The 20,735-nt window shown below is 37.4% G+C and overlaps 1 protein-coding gene across 5 annotated transcripts in view; it reads right to left on the bottom strand.

Moving 5' to 3' along the window:
* Window positions 1-2,223: 2,223 nt before the first annotated feature.
* The window catches only part of TPRG1 (tumor protein p63 regulated 1), a 215,088-nt gene continuing 196,576 nt past the window's right edge, over window positions 2,224-20,735 (bottom strand). For all 5 annotated transcript variants that reach the window (XM_053221067.1, XM_015064391.3, XM_027061201.2 and 2 more), the window contains 2 exons: window positions 16,336-16,489; window positions 2,224-2,658 (listed from right to left, as the gene is read on the bottom strand). In XM_053221067.1, coding sequence (XP_053077042.1) covers window positions 2,464-2,658; window positions 16,336-16,489 — 349 coding nt within the window. In that variant the 3' untranslated portion in view covers window positions 2,224-2,463. The remainder of the gene's footprint in view (window positions 2,659-16,335; window positions 16,490-20,735) is intronic.

Here is a 20,735-nt window from a genome sequence, read left to right on the forward strand (position 1 = left end):
TATCCTATTATTAGAGGCTGGACCTCAGGGCTGAGAGATACCTCCTTCCTCTCATCTTCTGCACTGGTGAGGCTTCACTGTGTCCTTTAGAGAGTCACTTGGAAACACAGTCTGTCCTCAGTTACAAGGGGGGCAAATGTGCAGAAAGAAGTCTATTGTCAGGTTGATCCTTAAATGGTAATGGAAAAGAATGTGCTGGACATTTCAGATGCTTCTGCCAACAAATGCCACTATCTTGAGGCAAATAGAGATTTTTGGGCAGCAGTGTTATAGTAATTTGCCAATTATGCCTGCTTTAGAACCATTGCCAAAACAATCCAACGACTTTTCATTCCACTACTGTTGACAGGACAGCTAAGAATTTCAACATTTCCTTTTACAGTCTGAATAGAAGTTCCCTGCCTTGGGGACTGTAACAATATTTGCCATCAATGGGGAGGGGGGAATGGGTGCTGGGAAGGGGAAAGAGGGAAAGGGAGAGAAACACTAATGGAAGTAAACAAAGACAAAGACGAAATAAAATGATGGTTATTCAAGGCGTGGGTTTTGAATGCCTGCATCAAATTGATATTTGTGAATGAAACAGAGGACAAATCTTTGAAATTGAGGAAGTTTTTAGAAGAGAAGACTTTAAAAACACTCTGCACAACCCCTCCCTCCACCAAAAAAAAAAAAAAAAAGGTACAATTTTTAACATGAATACCAACCAAGGTATCTCAACTTTGGGTCCTGGGACATGCTTAAAAAGCTGATTATCATAATATTTATGGTGTTGATCATTCAAAGCTTCTTTTCAAAATAAATAGAAAATAAAACTGAAAAATTAAAAAAGAAAAGAAACTTGAAGAGATGAAAACAGTTAATATCTCCTGAGTTGTGTTCAAAATGAGACATGTCGGGGAGAAAAAAAAAGAGAAAATATGAGATAAAAGAGCAAAGGAAAGAGAATAAGGTAGGACAGTTTTTTTGAAAATGTGCTCCTCTATACCTTCTGGGACCCAGAGACATTCCACAGAAGGTACCTCTGAGACCCAAAAAAGAAGAAGCCAGGAGCATTCCAATATCCCCCTCAATCTCGGTGGCCTCACTTCTATCTGTTTCACATACTGGGCATCCAAAACAGATTTCAATAGAAGGAAAGGGTCTGCTATTGGAAAAGAAAATGAAATAAATGTTTGAACAAAAAAAATGCAAAACAAAATGAGCCATTAAAAGTTCTTGAGCCGGGACTGATAGGGCCAAACTGTGCTTTAGAAATCTGGCAACCAAATGCAGGATGGATTAGAACAGTGTCAGCCTCGGATCAAAGATTCCAAGTAAAAGGCGATGACAATCATCCAGGTGAACAGAATTAAAGACTTGATCGAATAATATATACCTGCGGATATGGAATGGAAAAGGAGTTCATGAAAAACTTTCAAAGAAGAATGAACTTTAAGGTTGACATCTGGGCATTGGGGTACAATGCTAAGCCACACATACATTTGGTCCTCCCATGGTCTAACAGTTTGTGTGCTCCAACATTCATGTGCTGAAATCTTGAGGCCAAATATGATGGTATTAAGAGGTAGGGCCTCTGGGAGGTGATTAGGTCATGAAAGCAGGGCCTTCATGAATAAGACTAATGCCCTTATAAAAGAAGATCAAGAGAACCCTCTTGCCCCTTTACTGTCTGAGGATATAACGAGAAGTCTGCACCTGGGAACAGGGCCCTCACCTGACCAGGCCAGCACCCTGAACTCTGCATTCAAGCCTCCAGAACTGTGGGATATGAATTTCTCTTGTTGATAAGCCACCCAGTCTGTGGTATTTTGTAATAGCAGCCCAAACAGACTAAGAAAGATACTAGATGAAATTATCTGGCAAGGAATTTAGATAAATCAAAACTGATGGATTTCACGAATGATGACTGGGACCCTAAAAATGCCACAGAGAAACCCAGGATTTGGAAGATGCTGAATATGAGTGGCCATTGAATCATATAGATGATCAGCAGACAGAAATACAAAACTAAATCTTGAAGAAGTATCAGGGATGGAAATGGGGATTTGGAAGGCATTCTCATAAAAGAGTAGCTAAAATAGTATAGTCAGACCCCAGTGAAAGACATCAGAATCAAACGGCTCAAGCTCAAGATCCAAAAAATGCCTACATTTGGAGGACAGAGGAGCAAGAAGCCAGAGACTCTGCCCTCAGTTTATGATCAGATATTCAATGATAATATTATTTGATAAGCTTAAGAGCATTTATTTTCTGGTTAGGAAATTTGATTGTTCTTATATGAGGTCTGAAGTGTGCATCTATCAGTCTAATCAAGATTATAGATTTCCTAAGATACTAAGTGTTCAATACCATGTAATAGTATTTAAAAGGAACTAAGTCAGTCCAAATATATGGTGGTCTGAAACAATCTTCAATGAAGGTAGATCAGTGGATGGCATACTTATAATGCCAGAAGGAGTCTCAAAAACCAATACTCCCACGGGCAAGGGAATAGCCGAGTTTGTTGCGGTTTCCAATGAATGACATCAGCCCCATGTAGGTTTCAATCAAAATGGGTTCAGTTAACACCATCAGTCCCTTTCTTCTTCCAGATCCAGTGGAATTCTTGTGGGCATTCTGGATAGCTGCAACAAGTTTAGACGTGAACCCAGACAACTGAAGAGGAAAAGAAGGCACAGAGTTAGTAAATGCAGAGTCGGTCCAGACACACTTCCTCCCTAGCCAGTCCTCACAAAAGTTGACCACTGTCCTGGGGCTGTAGCTATCCTTACTTCCTTACATAGATGTCATTTCTCAGAATTGTCAACATTGCTTCTGTTAGTCTTTTAATAAATCAGTCAATAAATTATGTACATAATGAAATTATCTGCCTCATCTTGTTTGTTTTTCATCCTTCGTAATTTGTACAGCATTTAGTAGTCAGCTTAATAAATATTTGCTGATAGTCTATTATGAATCAGATGTCTTCTGGCTGCTGAAGATTTAAATACAAGTAAGATATAGTCTCTGTGTCCAAAGGAGTAACACTCTAATAATCTAAGAAATGAACTTGGTAAATCATTATACAAAGTTCATGAAAATGAACAGCAGGCATAATAAGATGGTAAAGGAATGCAAAAGAGGGAGAAATCATACATAGGAAGAGGATCAGAAATGACTTCAAAAGAAAACTCTTGAGACAATCATCAAAGGGTTCCTAGAGTTTCAATAGGTGAAATGGAATTAGGGAGGGCTTGGTTGGCAGCTGTTTTTTCTATTCAAACCAGCATCCTTTCAATCATTTCAGATTCTTCTTCCAATACGAGTACCTCTTTATTTCTTTGGAGGACCACCCTCTCCCAGTTTAGCTCAAATAGTATAAGAGGAGTCTACTTTAGCATATGGCTCAGGTCTAAGCAATCAGAGGAGTCCATTTCTCTGGTCACAGAGATTGGTGCAGGTAAGGGCACATGACCAATGTTGTTGCAAAACTGATAGAAATCCTGGAGGTTTTCGAGGTCATTTTACCACACATAGTGAGAACCTGAGAATGAAGCCAACGAAGGTGGAAGAAGTAAGGTACAGAAAGAGATGAATTATTGACAAAATCATTCAAATTATTAGGTCAGCCTATCCTGAACTTTTAAGTTAAATGAGGGAAAAAAAAAATCCTTATTTTGGTCAAGCCAAGTTGAATTGGGTTAAGGGGAGGGTAATTCAGGGAGCATTCTGAACAGAGATATAGGGGCGCCTGGGTGGCTCAGTCGGTTAAGCATCCGACTTCGGCTCAGGTCATGAATTCACAGTTCATGGGTTCGAGCCCCGCATCAGGTTCTGTGCTGACAGCTCAGAGCCTGGAGCCTGCTTCTGATTCTGTGTCTCCCTCTCTCTCTGCCCCTCCCCTGCTCACACTGTCTTTCTCTGTCTCTCAAAAATAAATAAATGTAAAGAAATTTTAATTAAAAAAAAATAAACATATATAAGCAAGGAAATGAAACAAAAGTTCATATGTTTCTATTTCCAGCAAGCTCTTTTATATCCATGATCTCTTTCTAACATAAATGTATTAGGTATGTCAAAGAAGGTATCACCATTTCCATATTAGAAAACCAAGGCTCATAGAAGGTAAATGACTTACCCACAGTCACTCCACTTTGTGCAGTATGGTAAAAAAGAACATTAGGAATAAAATCTTATTCACAGTGAGATCCAAATCTGTTTCCTAGGCAACTGGCTCACTAATCTAAATTAAGACTCCTATTAGAGTATATTCCAATATCAATTCAAATTATTAAGCATCCTCTATAAAATGTCCATTATTCTTCCCATGATTCCAAGAAGAGACCAATCTTTGCTTTAAGGGACTAACATAAGAGTGATCTTTCAGTGAAGAAAGAGAAGCCTGTAGTCTTTCCCCATAACAATTTTCCAGAGATTTTATCCTGGATACTTAATTTTATACCAAATTGCCCCTGGGCAAACTACTTTTTCATTCCAGTTTCAGTTTCCTTATTAGTAAGGAAAAAACATTTAAAAATTAGAATGTATCGACTATTGGCAGTTGGCAACCTTACGAAAAAAGAAAGAAAGAAAGAAAGAAAGAAAGAAAGAAAGAAAGAAAGAAAGAAAGAAAGAAAGAAAGAAGAAAAAGAAAAAAAGCCATGCAAATAAAACTTCTATAATTTTATACCTGTGTGGCATTGTAAATTCATTTCCCCTTTTTGAGTCTTAGTTTCTTCTTTTGAAAAGCATTGAAATCTATGAGTTTTTTTTTAGATAATGTCATAAGTAACAAAAATTAGTGGCTATGATGAGAAAACAATATAGTTTGCTGGAGTACCTCAATATCTCTAGGTTTTCAAAATAAACAGATGTATTTCTCTACTTTTCTTTAAAGTAATATTTACCTAATTGAATATTATCAAAACATCAAATAAATAAATAAATAAATAAATAAACTCAGAGGGCACCTGGATGGCTCAGTCAGTTAAGCATCTGACTCTTGATTTCAGGTCAGGTCATGATCTCGCAGTTTAAGAGATAAACGCCCACAACAGGTTCCACAATGATAACATAGAGCCTGCTTGGGATTCTCTCTCTCTCCCTCTCTCTCTGCCCCTCCCCCGTCCCCCCCCACACAGTCTCTCTCTCTCTCTCTCTCTCTCTCTCTCTCTCTCTCTCTCTCAAAAAAAAAAAAAAACCTTAAAAAATAAATAAACTCACTTCACTGAGGCTAAATAATGTAAACTAACACAGAAGTAGGGTTTTGCTTGAGCTTCAGTCTGTAGAAGCGAAGACAGACAGAAGACACTTCTTATAACTCGTTTGCAGTCCCAGCATCCTCTTGGAGATCTAAACATTGCTGTCACTGAGTGACACAAACTATAGTCATAACAGCTTGGGGATTCTGGAAGGAAGGACATCTTTCCTTTCAGCTAATTCCACCAGTGCTTTAGCTGATTGAATAAGAAAAGCAGAAAGAAGTGGTTTTTCTTAAACTTCCAAAAGAGAAAATCAAAAAGGACAGAATAAGTTAATAACATAGGCATTGAATCATTACGGTTGAAAATCATGGAATCTCAAGGTTAGAAGTGACCTTAAGCTTATCAATTCTAGCCATTCATCTGTTGTTTTTGCCTTGACACATCCTCACCAAAAAACTACATCCCTGGACATGGACATATCCAATGATGGGGAACTCACTGCTATCTAACCACATATATTCCATCACTGTGTATAGTGGGAAAATGCTTGGCATAGATGCATAGGGCCAAGTATGCTTCCTTGCCCTATCAGTTACTAACGGTTAGAGTTTGGAAAAACCATACAATCTCACTGAGCCTTAGTTTCTAGATCTGAAAAGGGAAACTAATAATGGTGATGATAGGGACAGTAAAAGCCAACCTCATGAGATTTGTACAATTTTTATCATTTGTATCATTTATATAATTTTTTAACTCTGAGCTTTTTAAAAGTAACAGAGTTCCCTGAATGTCAGCCTCAGGAGATTGTTGCATGAATTTAAGTGAATTATTCAAAAGCATTTTATAAAGCATATTATTTATAGGTACAAATATTTTCATTATTTACAGGCAAAAACACTTTAACTTTTTTCTTTCAAGTTTATTTTTATTTATTCTGAGACAGAGCAAGTGGGGGAGGAGCAGAGAGAGAGGGAGACAGAATCCCAAGCAGGCTCTGTGGTGACAGCCCAATGGGGGGCATGAACTCATGAACCACAAGATCATGATGTGAGCCAAAATCAGGAGTCAAACACTTAACCTACTGAGCCACCCACGTGCCCCAAGACTTTAACTTTCTTAGTTCTATTCCCTTCAATTCCATATTTGGAATGCCAATTTCCTTAATACGAATCACAGACTCCAGAAAACATTTTTTTGACTCTGATATGAGCTTTTTAAAAGTAACAGAGTTCCCTGGATGCCAACAGATACATTAAGTTCCCCTCAGACACTATAATTTCAAAAAACATGGGTTGAGTATCAAAGTATCTCCCCCAAGATATTTATCAATTATAAAGGGAAAAATACTAACTTTGCAGAGGGGAAATCCAGCATACAACTTAAATCTATCTTAAACAAGTGATCAATGTTACTACTGCTAGTAATAAGACACACAGGCATCATAAGCCTACAATATGATGCAGTGAAGACATAAATCATTTCTGTAGTATCTGCTCAAAAAAAAAAAAAAAAACACCTCAATTTAATCATGAGAAAACATCAGGCAAACCCAAATTGAGAGGCATTCTACAAAAAAACCGACCAGTATTCGTGAGAAGTGCCACAATCATGAACACAGAAGAAAGACTGAGAAACTGTCATAGTTTGGAGGAGAATAAAGAGACAGAACAACTCAATGTAATACATAATCCTGAACTGGATCCTGGGACAGACAGAGGCATTAGGAAAAACAAAACAAAACAAAAAAACAGTGAAACTTGAATAAGGCCTATTGTTTACTTAATATTATTGTACTGATGTTTAATTTTCAGGTTTTGATAACTCTACTATAGTTATGTAAGTTGTTAGAATAATTTGAATGCCAGGTATACGGAAACTTTACTATCTTTGCAATTTTCCTGTAAGCCTAAAATTATTTCAAAATAAAAAGCCTTTAAACTCTAGATTGAAAGAAAATCCTAAATATTAGTTCCCCAAGATTCTTGAAGTTTTCAATTGATCAAGGAGACAAATGCAAAAGAAAAACAGGTACAAGATGACACCTTTACTTTGTTTCTCTTATCTCTATATTTTTAATACGAACCTATATCAAAGTTATACAAGTATTACTGTCTATTTTTTTTCTGAAAAAATTGTCATTGAATGAATTCTCATCCATATAATTAAATTAAATCAAAAAGTTGATTTTTGGGGGCACCCGGGTGGCTTAGTCAGTTAAGCATCAGACTTCGGCTCAGGTCATGATCTCACATTTCATAAGTTTGAGCCCCATGTTGGGCTCTGTGCTGACAGCGCAGAGCCTAGAGCCTGCCTCAGAGTCTGTGTCTCCCTCTCTCTCTACCCCTTTCCCGCTCATGCTCTGTCTCTCAAAAATAAATAAAGATTAAAAAAAAAATCTGTAAAAAGTTGATTTTTGTCCATTGCAAATTTAGCCATTGTTCAGTTTTCTTCTGAGGAAAACAGAGGAAGAGCCTGTGTAGTTAGAATAGAGTGATCAAAAGAAAGAGATCGAAATGAAATCTTAGGCCCAAAGCATCCTGTCGGCCATATTAAGGACTTTGGATTGAAGTGATTTTAAAAATAAGTTCAATGATGTATGTTTTATTGTTGTTGTTGTTGTTGTTGTTTTTAATAATCCTGACAGTTGTATGGAAAATTTACTGTTAGGGTCAAGATTAGAAGCCAGAAGATAAGAGGAGTTTGAAGATCACTTCAGTAGTCTAGGCAAGAGATGATGGTGGCTTGGACCAGGAGAGAAGTGGAGAACATGATAACTGGTTAAATTAGGGATATTATTTGGAGGTAGAGCCATACAACTTGCTGGAATGAGTAAATATAAGGGATGAAAAGAACAGAGGACTCAAAGATGACACCTAGATTTTTGGTCTGAGCAACTGGATAGAAAGTGATATCATTACTGGGTTGGGAAAGCCTGGGGCAGAAGGACTTGGAAGTGGTGAGGTGCAGGGGGCAAGGATTCTGTTCCGGACATGTGGTTGATGTGCCTAGCCAGTAAGCCTCTTAGTAATTTCTAATGGCCAATTGGATACATGAGCATGGACATGAGGAAATAAACAGATGATAAGACCATATGTATAGTTAACAATTCCAAAATAATAATTATAGATCCTATAGTCAAGAACAATATTCATAAAGTATAAACAAGATAGATTATGGGACAGGGGTTAGAAATCCACAAATTCAGAAAGCTTTGTTGGACAAGATGCTAGGCATCGGGGGCAATGCATAGGGGATCTAATAGGTAAACTGAGGGTTCAAGTGTTTCAGAGATTTGTCCAATGGCTAATCACTAATAAGCAACTGAGCAAAGTCTTGGAATCCCAGTCTCCTGACTTAAGTGTGTTAAAGTCCTCTTTCTATAATATACTGCTATTATGAGCAGTAAAATTATACTATTTAGAAAAGGATTTGTGTTCCTTATTTTTAAGAAGGGATAGGAAAAAATTATACTCAGTAATTTTCAAAACATGTTCCTTTGAACACCAGATTTCTTCATAGGTTGGATGACCATATAATTTATCATCCAGACAAAGATTCTTTTCAAAAGAAAGGAAGTGCCGTTATTAACAATGTTGGGATTACAGATATTCCTGAGGGTTTGGGGAGAAGATATGGAAGCCAAGCAGGTAACATCCTCCAGTCCCTGCAATCATACCAATTAGATCTGCTCTATTTTTAACCATTTTACATATTTCAATTTCAAGATTTTATTTTTAAAAGTCTTATGCTTCTAAAAAATTTTTTGAAAAACACTGTACTAAGCTTGCCTAGCAACCTCTAGCTCTGACTTGGCGTAAGATGCATAGGGCCTACTCAATCCGCAAAGATCTATATTGTCTATACTCCTATTCATCCTTCCAAACCAACCTCAAATACCCTCTCTCTCACAATGCCTTCCTGTATACTCAAGGCAAAAATTAATATTTTATTCTATTGCATTTCACTTTTATCTCCATTTAAATATTTCATCCAGTTTTCTAAGAATTAGAGTCACAAGTGTGGCTGTTTGTCTATGTAAGTGAACCAAAGTTTCCTTACCTTAGGACTATTGTTATCTTGTGCCATATAATTCTTTGCGACAGGGGACGATGTCCTCTGTGTTTTAGGATGTTAAGCAGCCTCACTAGCCTCTACCCACCATATACCAATAGTATCCTCACCCTAAGTGTGAGAATCAAAAATGTCTTGAGACACTGCCAAATGCCACCCCGGCAGGGGGATGGAAGGGTGGTAAAATCATCCCCTGTTGAAAAGCACTGAACTAAAGGAAGTATGTATGATATAACATACATTGAGATCAAACAGATCTGGTCTTAAGTTGCAGATATGGCACTCATTAGCTGTGTGACTCTGGGCAAGTTATCCAACCTCTCTAAATTTTATAGTTCCTTTTCCACACAAAAAAGAATATTAACAGCATCAAGTACAGAGAGTGGCTGTAAAGATTAAACCAACTTTAATAAATGGAGAGTTTGTCCATAAGCTCACATGTGCAGGTACACATATTCATGTATTTTAGGAAGAGTTGGGGAAGTGGAATGAAATGAGGCTGGAATTTGGAGTAAGACTGCAAAGGCCATTAAGGAAGCCTATTACCAATAATCAAAAATACTATCAACAAATCTTCGACAATATCGCCATCAAACTAGGACTTCTTAAAGACCAGGTTGTAATTCACCACAGCATTCCCATTGCCAACACCCTCTGGACTGCCGGGATACCTTTTCATAGATAAATAAATGCTTTTAGATTAGATTACTGACTGCTTCTCCAGTCCTCATCATAAGCTTCATTTCATGAGAATCCTCCGTGGCCTCAGAATCTGAGTGCTGGAAAGAAAAAGTCAATGCTATTTCATACCCAATGAACTTGGCATCTCATTAGAGTCAGATGCCACTTTATTTCTAGTCATTTCAGTGCTCCCTCTAAAAGGAGGAGGGACCATGAAGACAAAGTGACAAGCAGTGCATTGAAGGAAAGGCAGACAAAAGGCCAAGTCCCCAAACTGGCTCTTGAGCATTTCAAGCACCTGAACTCAGTCTGTGTGACAGGAACGCGGTGTCATCTGATATGAACGCCACCAGCCACATACTTTTCTCTAAAAGCTTTTATACACCCACCCCTGGCACCTTCTTTTATTCCAGTCTCAAAAACAGAGGGTCAAGTTTTAACAACTCTGATTACATAGGAGCTGTGTGCTGGTTAGGGTAAAGTAAAGCGGTGTGTGTGGGTGGGTGGGTGGGTTCGTTGGAGGTAGGGGGGAGTGCTGAACGTTCTTCTGGACTTTACAGCAAGTATTTACCACCTGAGTGACTGCACTCCTGGTTTACTTCAGGTGCTGTCTGCCAGCAGTTCACTGCCCAGAGTCTCAGTTTTCCTTATTACAACCATAACTTGCTTCCTGTTTACACTGGGTAAAGAGACCAGGTTTCATGCCTGCAGGCGTGCATTCCTCAGCTGAGCAGGTTTTCCAAACCTTCAGGCTATAGGTTTCAGTGTTCCTCTATAGGAAATGAAGCATGCGGAGATAAAGAATAAATCCATCCAATACCCAGTACTGGAAACCACTTGAAAAGTCACACAGCTGGATAGAATGTTTATATCATCCTGACATATTTTACCTGGAATTATCTTTATGGAGACACCTTGATTGTGGTATGTTCAGGTATGTAGAGAGAAAAAGGAGGATGAGGCAGAAACTTCTTTCCTCCCAGAGAGGTTCCTATATATCCTAATCCGCACCCTCTTCCTATTCCATTCCCCAACTCTCCCCTGCCAACACATATGCGTACATACACATGCTTTGAATTCTAGCTAAAATGAATTATTCTTTATTCAAGAACATTTCATGCACTTTTGTAATTTTCAGATTCCAACCATCTTTCTTTTATTTAAGATGTATTTCCCCCACCTCCTTTGATGCTTAAATCACTCATACTTTGAGTTTCACTTCAGATATCATTATACCTGTTAGCTTTTGGACTTTCTTGTTCCCTCTTCTGGGCTCCCATAGAACCTTGTGAATCCCACTCTATTAACAGTCTTAGCATATTAAATTATAATTTGTTAATTACTTTTTTTTTTTACCTTCTCCCTGTACTCTGTAAGTGTCTGGAGGGCAAAATCTGTTTTATTCTTCTCAGTATCCCAGTTTACTAGCACGTTGCTCAGCATGTAGCTAGGTGGGTATTCAATGAGTATTTGTCAAAATGATGTGAAGGGAAACGAAAGTTACATTTAATTGCTAACACATTGGTTCACTTTCATAATTCCCTTGAAAATAAGGGTAAATACGCCAGAAAAGAGTAAAAAGGATTGGTCTGTAGATCCTTTTGATTTGGTTATAAAGCATTCATGACCATTCACTGTTATTTACCAGCTCTGGGCTCAGTCATTAGTCCCTTCCAACAAGATTCTCCACACATCCTAAGAACCCAGCAAGAAAATGGTTAAAACAGGGGAGATGAGACTACAAATTATAAATAAAAAGTGTGTGAAACAATTGAGGATAATCAAGTTTTGTCAGAAATATATCACATTACATATCACATCAATGAATACACACACACACACACACACACACACACAGAATTTCTTCAAGCTCATGTCCATTTTCCTGCTTATTTACAAATTATTTGGGTGTGGAAAGGGAGCTACTTTATTTTAATACCTTAGTCAATTCACTTAATCACTCTAAGTACCCTCATTTTAAAAACAGAGATAGCTATCTTGACCTCACAGGGTTTTTGTTAGTTGAATTACATGAAAACATGTAAACTGTAATCAATAAATATAGTCTGATTACATAATATTACATGAGATTATTTTTATGTCTTGTAACAAGAAAGTCAATGCCAAAAAATGATTATTTCCTATTCTCACAACTGTTTTATATGAGTAATGCAAAGTATATGCATACACAGATTGGAATAGGTTGGTGAGGCTGAGAGATAAGCAAGAATGTCTGGAAAGAGGCCATTTGACCATCATATTTGCCAGACGTGAAGTGCTATAGAGTTAGTGAGAAGAATAAAAGGAAAAAATAATGTATTTTGACACTGTATTGCATAAATTTGATAGTAATTTTTAGATTAGGAGACTTGAAGATAATACGAATTTGAATTTGAATGCAATTAATGTGTTTATTAATACTTTTTCCTATGGTACGTGCCTGACCAACCAATCCCATGACTCAGCTTTGATCCAAAGGTGTATGGTCTGAAACCTCTATCAGCAGCTCAGCTTTCTCTCCTGAGCTTCAGACCTAAATTTCTAACTGCCTGACAACTAACCCAATCTCACGTTCCATGGACATGTCAAACCAACATGTCCAAACCTATTCTTCTTTCAGTTTTCCCCATTCAAATTAATGGAGTCACCATCTTCCCAAGCCAGAAACCACCATCTTCAACATCTTTTTCTCCTCCACCTACTATATCCTGTAAATTACCTGCTCCCATTAATCCTGTATCTTGAGTATCTCAACATATCTTTATCTTCTCTCCATTCCTACTGCCCTTAAGCCCTTATACCTATTATTTGAGTCATTATGATCATGAAGGGGAATATGTAAGATTAAACTCCAGCTACAATAAATTACTCTGTGTCTAAGAACACTCCTTGTACCTTCATGTGCCTCCACATCTCTTCATTGGATTTAACTTCTGATTTAGTCAATTTAGTGCTCATTTTAAAATCTTTGCATTTTTATCTATTCCTCTATTCAACAGTGCCTTCCACAAAGACATAAATTTTATCTCATTTATGTTTGTATCCTGAACAATAAACCTCTACTTTGTAGGTGTCAGAAGATATTTGTTGAATAAAGAGATTCCAGGTGCTTTATAAGAAAAGACTCTGAGTAAGAATAAATTTGGATTTTTAAGTGTATTTTTTAAAATAAGTTATGGCATCAGATTGTAAATAATTTGGAAATTTTGACTATGTATAACACAGCTCTACAGGATTTATTTTTCTATACCATAATAGATTTGTTAAATTGAATTAAATTGCTTCAGGTATTTGATTTAGTTATGCATTTTCCCCATATTTTCTACTTTTTTCCCGTTTCATTTATAAGGGAAATGGAAAAACTAGTTTTATATCATCCTTTTAAAATCTTATGTTATGCCAAAATACCCATATAAAAGGAATTCTATATCCACAGAATTGTCTTTCTTCTTATTTATTCTTTTACATTAATATAACTGAGTATTAATCAAAGCCAATTTTGGAAAATAACATAAAGACAAATAATATTGTGACATAAAACCGAACAACAAAAGAGAAATTAAGACTCAAAGAACTGGATCAGAGTACTCATCATCTCACATCACAGATGGAGATCACTTGTTTTCAGAAAGAGTTGGGATTTGGGGTGGCCTTTAATAAGAAATAGTTTGGCAAACTATTTGGCCAGACTGTTGCGGGCAGTGGGGGGGGGGGGGGGGGGCGGGGGGGAAGCTTTGGAAAAATAGTTTAAGGAGAAAAGCCATGAAGGAAATATACTTAACAGAGCCACAAAAACAGTTTTATTGACTTAAAATCACTAACCAACTGAACAAGCATTCATTATGCTCACATCCACGCTTGTTGTGACACACACACACACACACACGCACGATATTCTTACTCCCATCCAACAAGAGCAGTATAAACACTGAGTTTTCCTTTTACCTTTCTACATTAATTAATTCTATGTTCTATTAACCACAGTCATGGTTTTGGGGGAATAATGATTCTATCCTCCTTTCAACATTTTATTTCTTATCTTCCTTTTAAAATTATTTGATTGTATTGGGGCACCTGGGTAGCTCAGTCGGTTAAGCATCCAATTTCTGCCCAGGTCATGATCTCACAGTTTGTGGTTTCGAGCCCCGTGCTGGGCTCTGTGCTGACAGCTCAGAGCCTGGACCCTGCTTCGGATTCTGTGTCTCCTTTTCTCTCTACCCCTCCCCTGCTCACACTGTCTCTCTCTGTCTCTCAAAAATAAATAAATGTAAAAAGAATAATAATAATAAAAATAAATAAATAAATAAATAAATAAATAAATGAATAAATGAATTTGGTTGTATTTATATGTATCAGAATAAAACAAAGTACCATCAAGAATTAAGAGTAATGCAGTGCCATTTCTCTGTAGCTAATAGAATTTGTTCTTTAATCCCTTACCCTGAATATCTTCTAGCCAAGGACACTCAGGGAATAAGTACTTAATGCATCAAGTATAAGGAAGAGGGGACTTGGCTCAGGAAGTGATGGGTGTAATAACCAAGTCACTTGGTATTTATTTTACCTTACAATATGATACAATTACTATTAATGCAAAAATATATGTTATTTTAATGGCAAAAACAAGACTTCCTTTAGAGGAGGGAAATGGCTTTAGAAAAAATACATTGTCAAGCATTTTGAGTTCTATTACCAGGTGTCTGAAAGAAAAAAAAAAAAAACACAAACAGATAAAATACTCTGAACTGTGAAGAAGGAGGAGGAGGGAGAAGAGGAGGAGGAGGAGGAGGGGAGGGAGACAAAATATTTGGGGAGGAGCACGACAGGATCCAGAGGAGCAGAGAGAGGATTATAAAGCAATGCATTAATAATGCATTATTATTAATAAGGTCTTTTACACACAGAGAGAGCTGATATTCCATGTGAAATTTGGGCCCATTATCATGATTTAAAAAATTCTCATTCCATCTCCCCAAAGGCCTCATGGAGTCTACTCTCACATCAATGCCTTTGTGTAAGTGTTGTATTATTGTCAGTGATTTTCATTTTGTTCTCTTTTGTTGCTTTTGGGTGGTAGAGTCAGGCTAGGGGCTGAAGTTGGACCCTGGGCTGCAGCATTATAAAATTGGGCTATCACAAGATGGATCCATACAATGAACTAATTTAGTGCCTACAATAGCCTGGAGCCAGAGGTAAGTAAACCTTGAGACCATAAGCCCCTGAGGATGTTTACATAAATCTTGAGAAGACCACTGTCCTATCTGATAGCAGAAGGGATTTAAGCCAACTTCAAGTATACATTAGGTGAAATTAAGACTCCATTTATCTTCTATCTAATCACATTTTGCCTCAAATCATTTTTAAAATAGGAGACTTACCAATTAAAAATATTTTTATACATATACATATTTGCATGAATAGTGTGTTTAAAATCATGCAGCCACTGCAATGCACGCCATCCAACCACAGAAAGATTTTAGGTATAAATTGTTATCTTTTGAATTTATAAGAAACAGAGAATTATGATATTTGGAAGTAAATGACAGCATATAAAGGTAAACATAGCAAGGACAGAGAAGGCAAGGATTTCTAGGCCTATACACACACTCCTGTGTGTATATGTGTTGAAAATATAAAGTTTAATCTTTCTCTGCATTTACAGCTCCAACCATTTTACTTCCTGCCTACCTAGTATCCTAGCACTGCCTGCCTACCTAGTATCCTAGCACTGCCTATGTTTCCCTAGGGGAGATGAAAAAAAAAAAAATAGTAGAAGGACTTTCCCTGCCACTGATAAAATCTATTTGGGGAGATGAGATTGAAAGACATAAAAATACTCTTAATTGCTGTACTGTTTATGGACCATTTACATTCACAATATTTGATTTAACCTTACAAGGTCCAATGAATTTAGGAGGAAGGGCAGTGTTCATTATGTCCATTTTAGAGATAAGACTACCAAGGCCCCAGAAAGAAAAGTAATAAACATAACCAAGAGCCATATCTGACTTCATATTTCACGCTATCCCACCCACACTCCTTCTTTTGAATGAAATAATTAGAATTTAATTACATACAGAAAATTATAAGTACCCATACAGAAATTTATACGTATGGCAAAAAACAGACACAAGTATTGCCATTTTTAAATAATATTACACTATAATTTTTTATAAATTAGCAAGGTGGAAACATCACAATATGATTAACATAAATATTATATGTATTTTTATATATAAAACAGCTCCACTGTTTATTTAAAAATTCCTATAAACCTTTTAAAATTTGTATCTGTATAAACCCAGGCTGTATCTTAACTTTTTTTTTGAGTAGTACATATTTTAGAAGCAGATAGCTTCACCATCAAAGCTAGTCTAATGAGGCTCAAACTGCCTACCTTACAAATTTCGAGGAACTTCTCACTGGTGTACTTCATAGGGTGCTCAGTGAAGGTTGCATAAGGCACCTCAGTGGACCATGGGTTCCAGCGAGATAAGAGGGACTGCTGTTCCAGACTCCCCCAGTAGATCCTAAGGCCTTCTCCTTGTCTCCTACAAGAAACAAGTTTCCTTAGATTAGCCATGTGCACTAGATTAAAACAAAAAGAAAAGGATGGGAAAGTCACGTGATGTCTCAGTCAGCTTTATAATGATGCTGAGTGACTTGCCTACTAACTGATTATTCCAGAAACTCAGGAGGTAAGAATAAAAGGATACATTTGGTTTCAAACATGATGAGTTCAAGGTGTCATTGAGAATCCTATGTGGAAATGTCTACTTGGAAATGTGACTCTGGTGCTGAGGACTGGGGCCAGGGATGGAAACATGGATATTGCTCTCATGCCAATATTCTGATGGTAAGGGTTGGAAGAAAAAGGGAAAGGGAAGAGTCAAGGTGGTGGGTCAGGAAGTGGATGTGTCAAGGTGGCAGGCAGTTTCAAGGAGAAGAGAAATGACAGCACCTTCATTTTCCACAAAGCAGTTAACACAAGAAAAGATCTGGGACTTCAAGAATAGTAGTGTATAGATGATCCTTAAGAGCGATAATGACCAATTCAGAAAAATGCCTGTGACCACAGCTTTCATATCTCATGGTTCTCTATTATCTGTACACATTCTATCCAGCTAAATTGCAGCAACATGCATACCACAGCTCGTAAATAAATTGTGTCTGCCTTTCCCACACTATCGGGTATAGCCCAGGCCTGGATATCTGGTAAATCCAAGTGCAAAGCAAGAGGAAGCTTGGGAATGATGGGAGGGAAGTCGTGGCAGTAGAGTGTGGCCACATTGAATAACAAATTGTAATTCCTGTGGTCTCTTCTTTTACATGTGCCCATCAGAATTTATGGTTTGTGGTTTTAGACATCTCTGAATGCAAAGAGATCCCTGGAGGTTAAGCCAAGCTCAGGTGCTTTGCATTCAATGAGCTTTAAAACTAAGTTGCCTGTAATTCTAAACAGCCCCATGGAACATCACAGAGCTCTCATTTCTTCTAGAAATTAAATCCTGGGATCTAGAATGAAAACCCAGAGCTTAATTGTGGTGCCTGCATAAAGCTGTTACTTCCTGTATTAAGGAATTCCTTTGGGAATGCTATTGTGGCTTCTGTGTGTTTATCCAAGTAGAGATGTGTATAAACACAATCTCACACATATGCATATGCCACCCCTCTTCCCGGTTGGCTGATCTCTGAGATTCTTCTTCTAAAATGAAAGTACGAAAAGAACCTGGCACATTCTACTGCTCTGTTCTCAGATTTTTTATCATTATGTTTGAAAGCTGACACCCAACCTTTTTTGTACTTAATCCTTTACCCACAAAGAAAAAGTGGAAAAGAAACATATTGTATATACCTCTAAAGTTCTCTTTCTAACCTCTCACCTTCCCAGCTGTTATTCTGACATTTATCATCCCCCCAGTATGTTCCTTCTGTTTCATTTCTTCTTTCTTTCTTTTTCTTTCTTTCTTTTCTTTCTTTTTTCTTTCTTTCTTCCTTTTTTCTTTCTTTCTTTCCTTTCTTTCTTCTCTTTCTCTCTCCCTCCCTTTCTCTTTCATTTTCTTTCTTCCTTCCTTCCTTTCTTTTTCTTTCTCTTTCCTTCTTTCTTTCTCTCTCTCTCTCTCTCTCTCTTTCTCTCTGTCTCTCTCTTTCTTTCTTTCTTTCTCTCTCTCTTTTCCTGGCCTGGTAATAAACTCTAAGCTCAATTACTATTCTATGCATGCTGGTTAATGGAGCATTCTGGCTTTAGTCCATTAAGACAACTTGCACAATGGAATCATTTACTGCTTCATATGTCAATTTATGTGCTGGGTGCAATTTTGCTTTTATCCAAAGGCGATGAAAATCTGCCAAGATAGCTTCTCTAAGAAGTACACTTTATATTATTTTACCTTAGGGAAGCCTCAAATGAAGTTTAACCATGAAATTCAAGAGGGACCCTATTTCTAAATAACCAGTCAATTTGAGCATGGCAATGACATTTCTCAGAGATGTAGCATACTTCTGAATATACAAGTTCAGCCAACTTTCTCTCCTGAGCTCCAATGGTAATACCTAAGAAGATAAATCTACAACTAAAAAGTCTCTCCAAAGGTAAAAAGGTATTCTCGGCAAAGACCTTAGTACCATAGGTTTATGAAAACCTACCATCTCCTCTTCCATCCAGTGTCATTAGGACAATTATGGGGAACACAGGTGCCTTTATGACCAGGACTGCTTCATTAGTTACTTATGCTCACCATGCAAGATGTTGTGGGAGGTAACAGTGAAGTGAAAAATGCAAAAAAAATAGGATGTCAGATAGTCTTGCATTAGAGTCTTGCTTCTGACACTTAATGCTGTGGCACTATGGACAAGCTCATTTCATTTTCTGAATCCATTTCACCACATGTTCTTTAACATGTCTCCATGTGACATCTCAGGACCTCAGTAACTGTGTAAATGACATAGATGGCTGTGGTCATGACACTACTAACATGCATTCAGTCAAGGACATACAGTATATAAAAGAAGCCTCTGGTTATGGCTTTTGTAGTTTAGAGGCATCAAATTAGCCCCCTGACCACACCTTCTGCTGCAAAGACTATACCAAGCATTGTCCCATCACTCCTAGGGAACTTTAGCACCTATTGTGATCCTTTGCAAACATGTAAAAGCACAAATCAGCCACCATATGATGGAATAACATTTTAATGTTTATAAACTATAGAACGTGAGAGCTAGAAGGGCTCCTGGAACCTAAAGCCCAGTGCTGTCTTTCTGGAGATGAGAAAACTGGCACACAGAAGGAATAGGGTTTTCCCAAAGCCTCACTACACACAGAGGTGAGCTGGTGAGAGCCTTGGTCTCCCAAGACTTCATTTAGGGGTCTTTTCACCATTCTGGACTCTCACTACAAAGTACATTCCAAGTTATGGTCCTGCTATTTCACAACACAGCCTTACTTCCAATCGACACAGAGTTGAAAGAGTTGCCCTAAGAAGACCATCATCATCTGTGGGCAAAAAGCCCATCTAGAGATCTTAGCTAAAGGTCAGAAATGAAATCTCAGTCTCAAAAGGAACTGTAGATTTTTATATAAGCTTGATATTATCAATTATGAGATTGTAGGAAAATAAGGTAGCCCTGGAAGTGAAGAGGGAATTTACAAAAAAGTTAGGTCATCAGGGTAAGAAGACTGATCTTTCTCACTAAGCACTATGGTCAAGTTAATCAAAGTGGGGGTACAGTCCTAGGTAAATAATGCCAACACCAAATTATTAAGCAAAGGACAATTTGGTAGCTTTATTCTCCAAATCATACTGAGTGGAAACCTTGGCTTTGGGCATTTCACAGCACCTTTCTGATCTTTGGGTAATACCCATTTCACGAGGAAAAAGAGGATAATGGATGAGCAAGTGTTTTGTATGCTGTAAGGCAGAGTAGCAACTATCAAATGTTGAGTTCCTAGTGTGCATTATAATGCTTACTTGTCCTGATAGAAACTTTATATTTTTAATTTTTTTTAACTATGACAACAGTTTTTTCGACTTCTTTGGTAGAAATAAATGAAGCTAACAGGAAATAAGATAAAGAATATGACCAGGCTTAATCAGATCAACAAGTCAACAAACCACTGGAAGAACAGAATTACAAAGGGGAGGAAAAATACCATAAGTCCTGCATAGACAAAACAAGAAAAGCAAATACCTAGCACAGAGAAGGTGTTGGAATCTTCTACAGTTTTCTTCACCTATTGATCCCTCCTCCCCCGCCTGATTCTGAGTCTCAGAAAACTTTTGTGTTTGGCTTCCGCTTTATCATGTTTCGGTGTATATAATTTCCTATTTAAATCCATCAGAGAGACTTTCATTTAGCTTAAAACACCCCTACAGCTCTTTTTTCTTCAGACTGAATCAGCATAGCTCTGTAAAAGTTTTCTAATAGGTTAAGAACAATCTTTTAAATCACCTCACAGGTGATTCCCTGAAACAGTCCTAAGATGTTTATCTTCAATTCCAGTATTTAATCAACATATTCTCTGTGCAGTGTGTTGTCACAGGTAGAGAAATGAATAAGACTCAGTCTCTGAATTCTGGAAGCCCATGGGCTGATCATCTCTGGGCCTATTTTACTATCATCTCTTTCGCACACCTCAAACAGGTACAAATAGAAAACCGCAAGCCTCATTATAGAATTAGAAGTTTACCTATTACAATTTATTTTGTTCACATTTTTCTCCCCTCAAGGAAACCAGTTTGTTCTGACCTCCATTCCCACAGTAATAGAAGCAAGAAGATCAATGTACCCTTCACTTCT

The sequence above is a fragment of the Acinonyx jubatus genome, chromosome C2 (assembly GCF_027475565.1).
Source record: "Acinonyx jubatus isolate Ajub_Pintada_27869175 chromosome C2, VMU_Ajub_asm_v1.0, whole genome shotgun sequence".
Lineage (NCBI taxonomy): Eukaryota > Metazoa > Chordata > Mammalia > Carnivora > Felidae > Acinonyx > Acinonyx jubatus.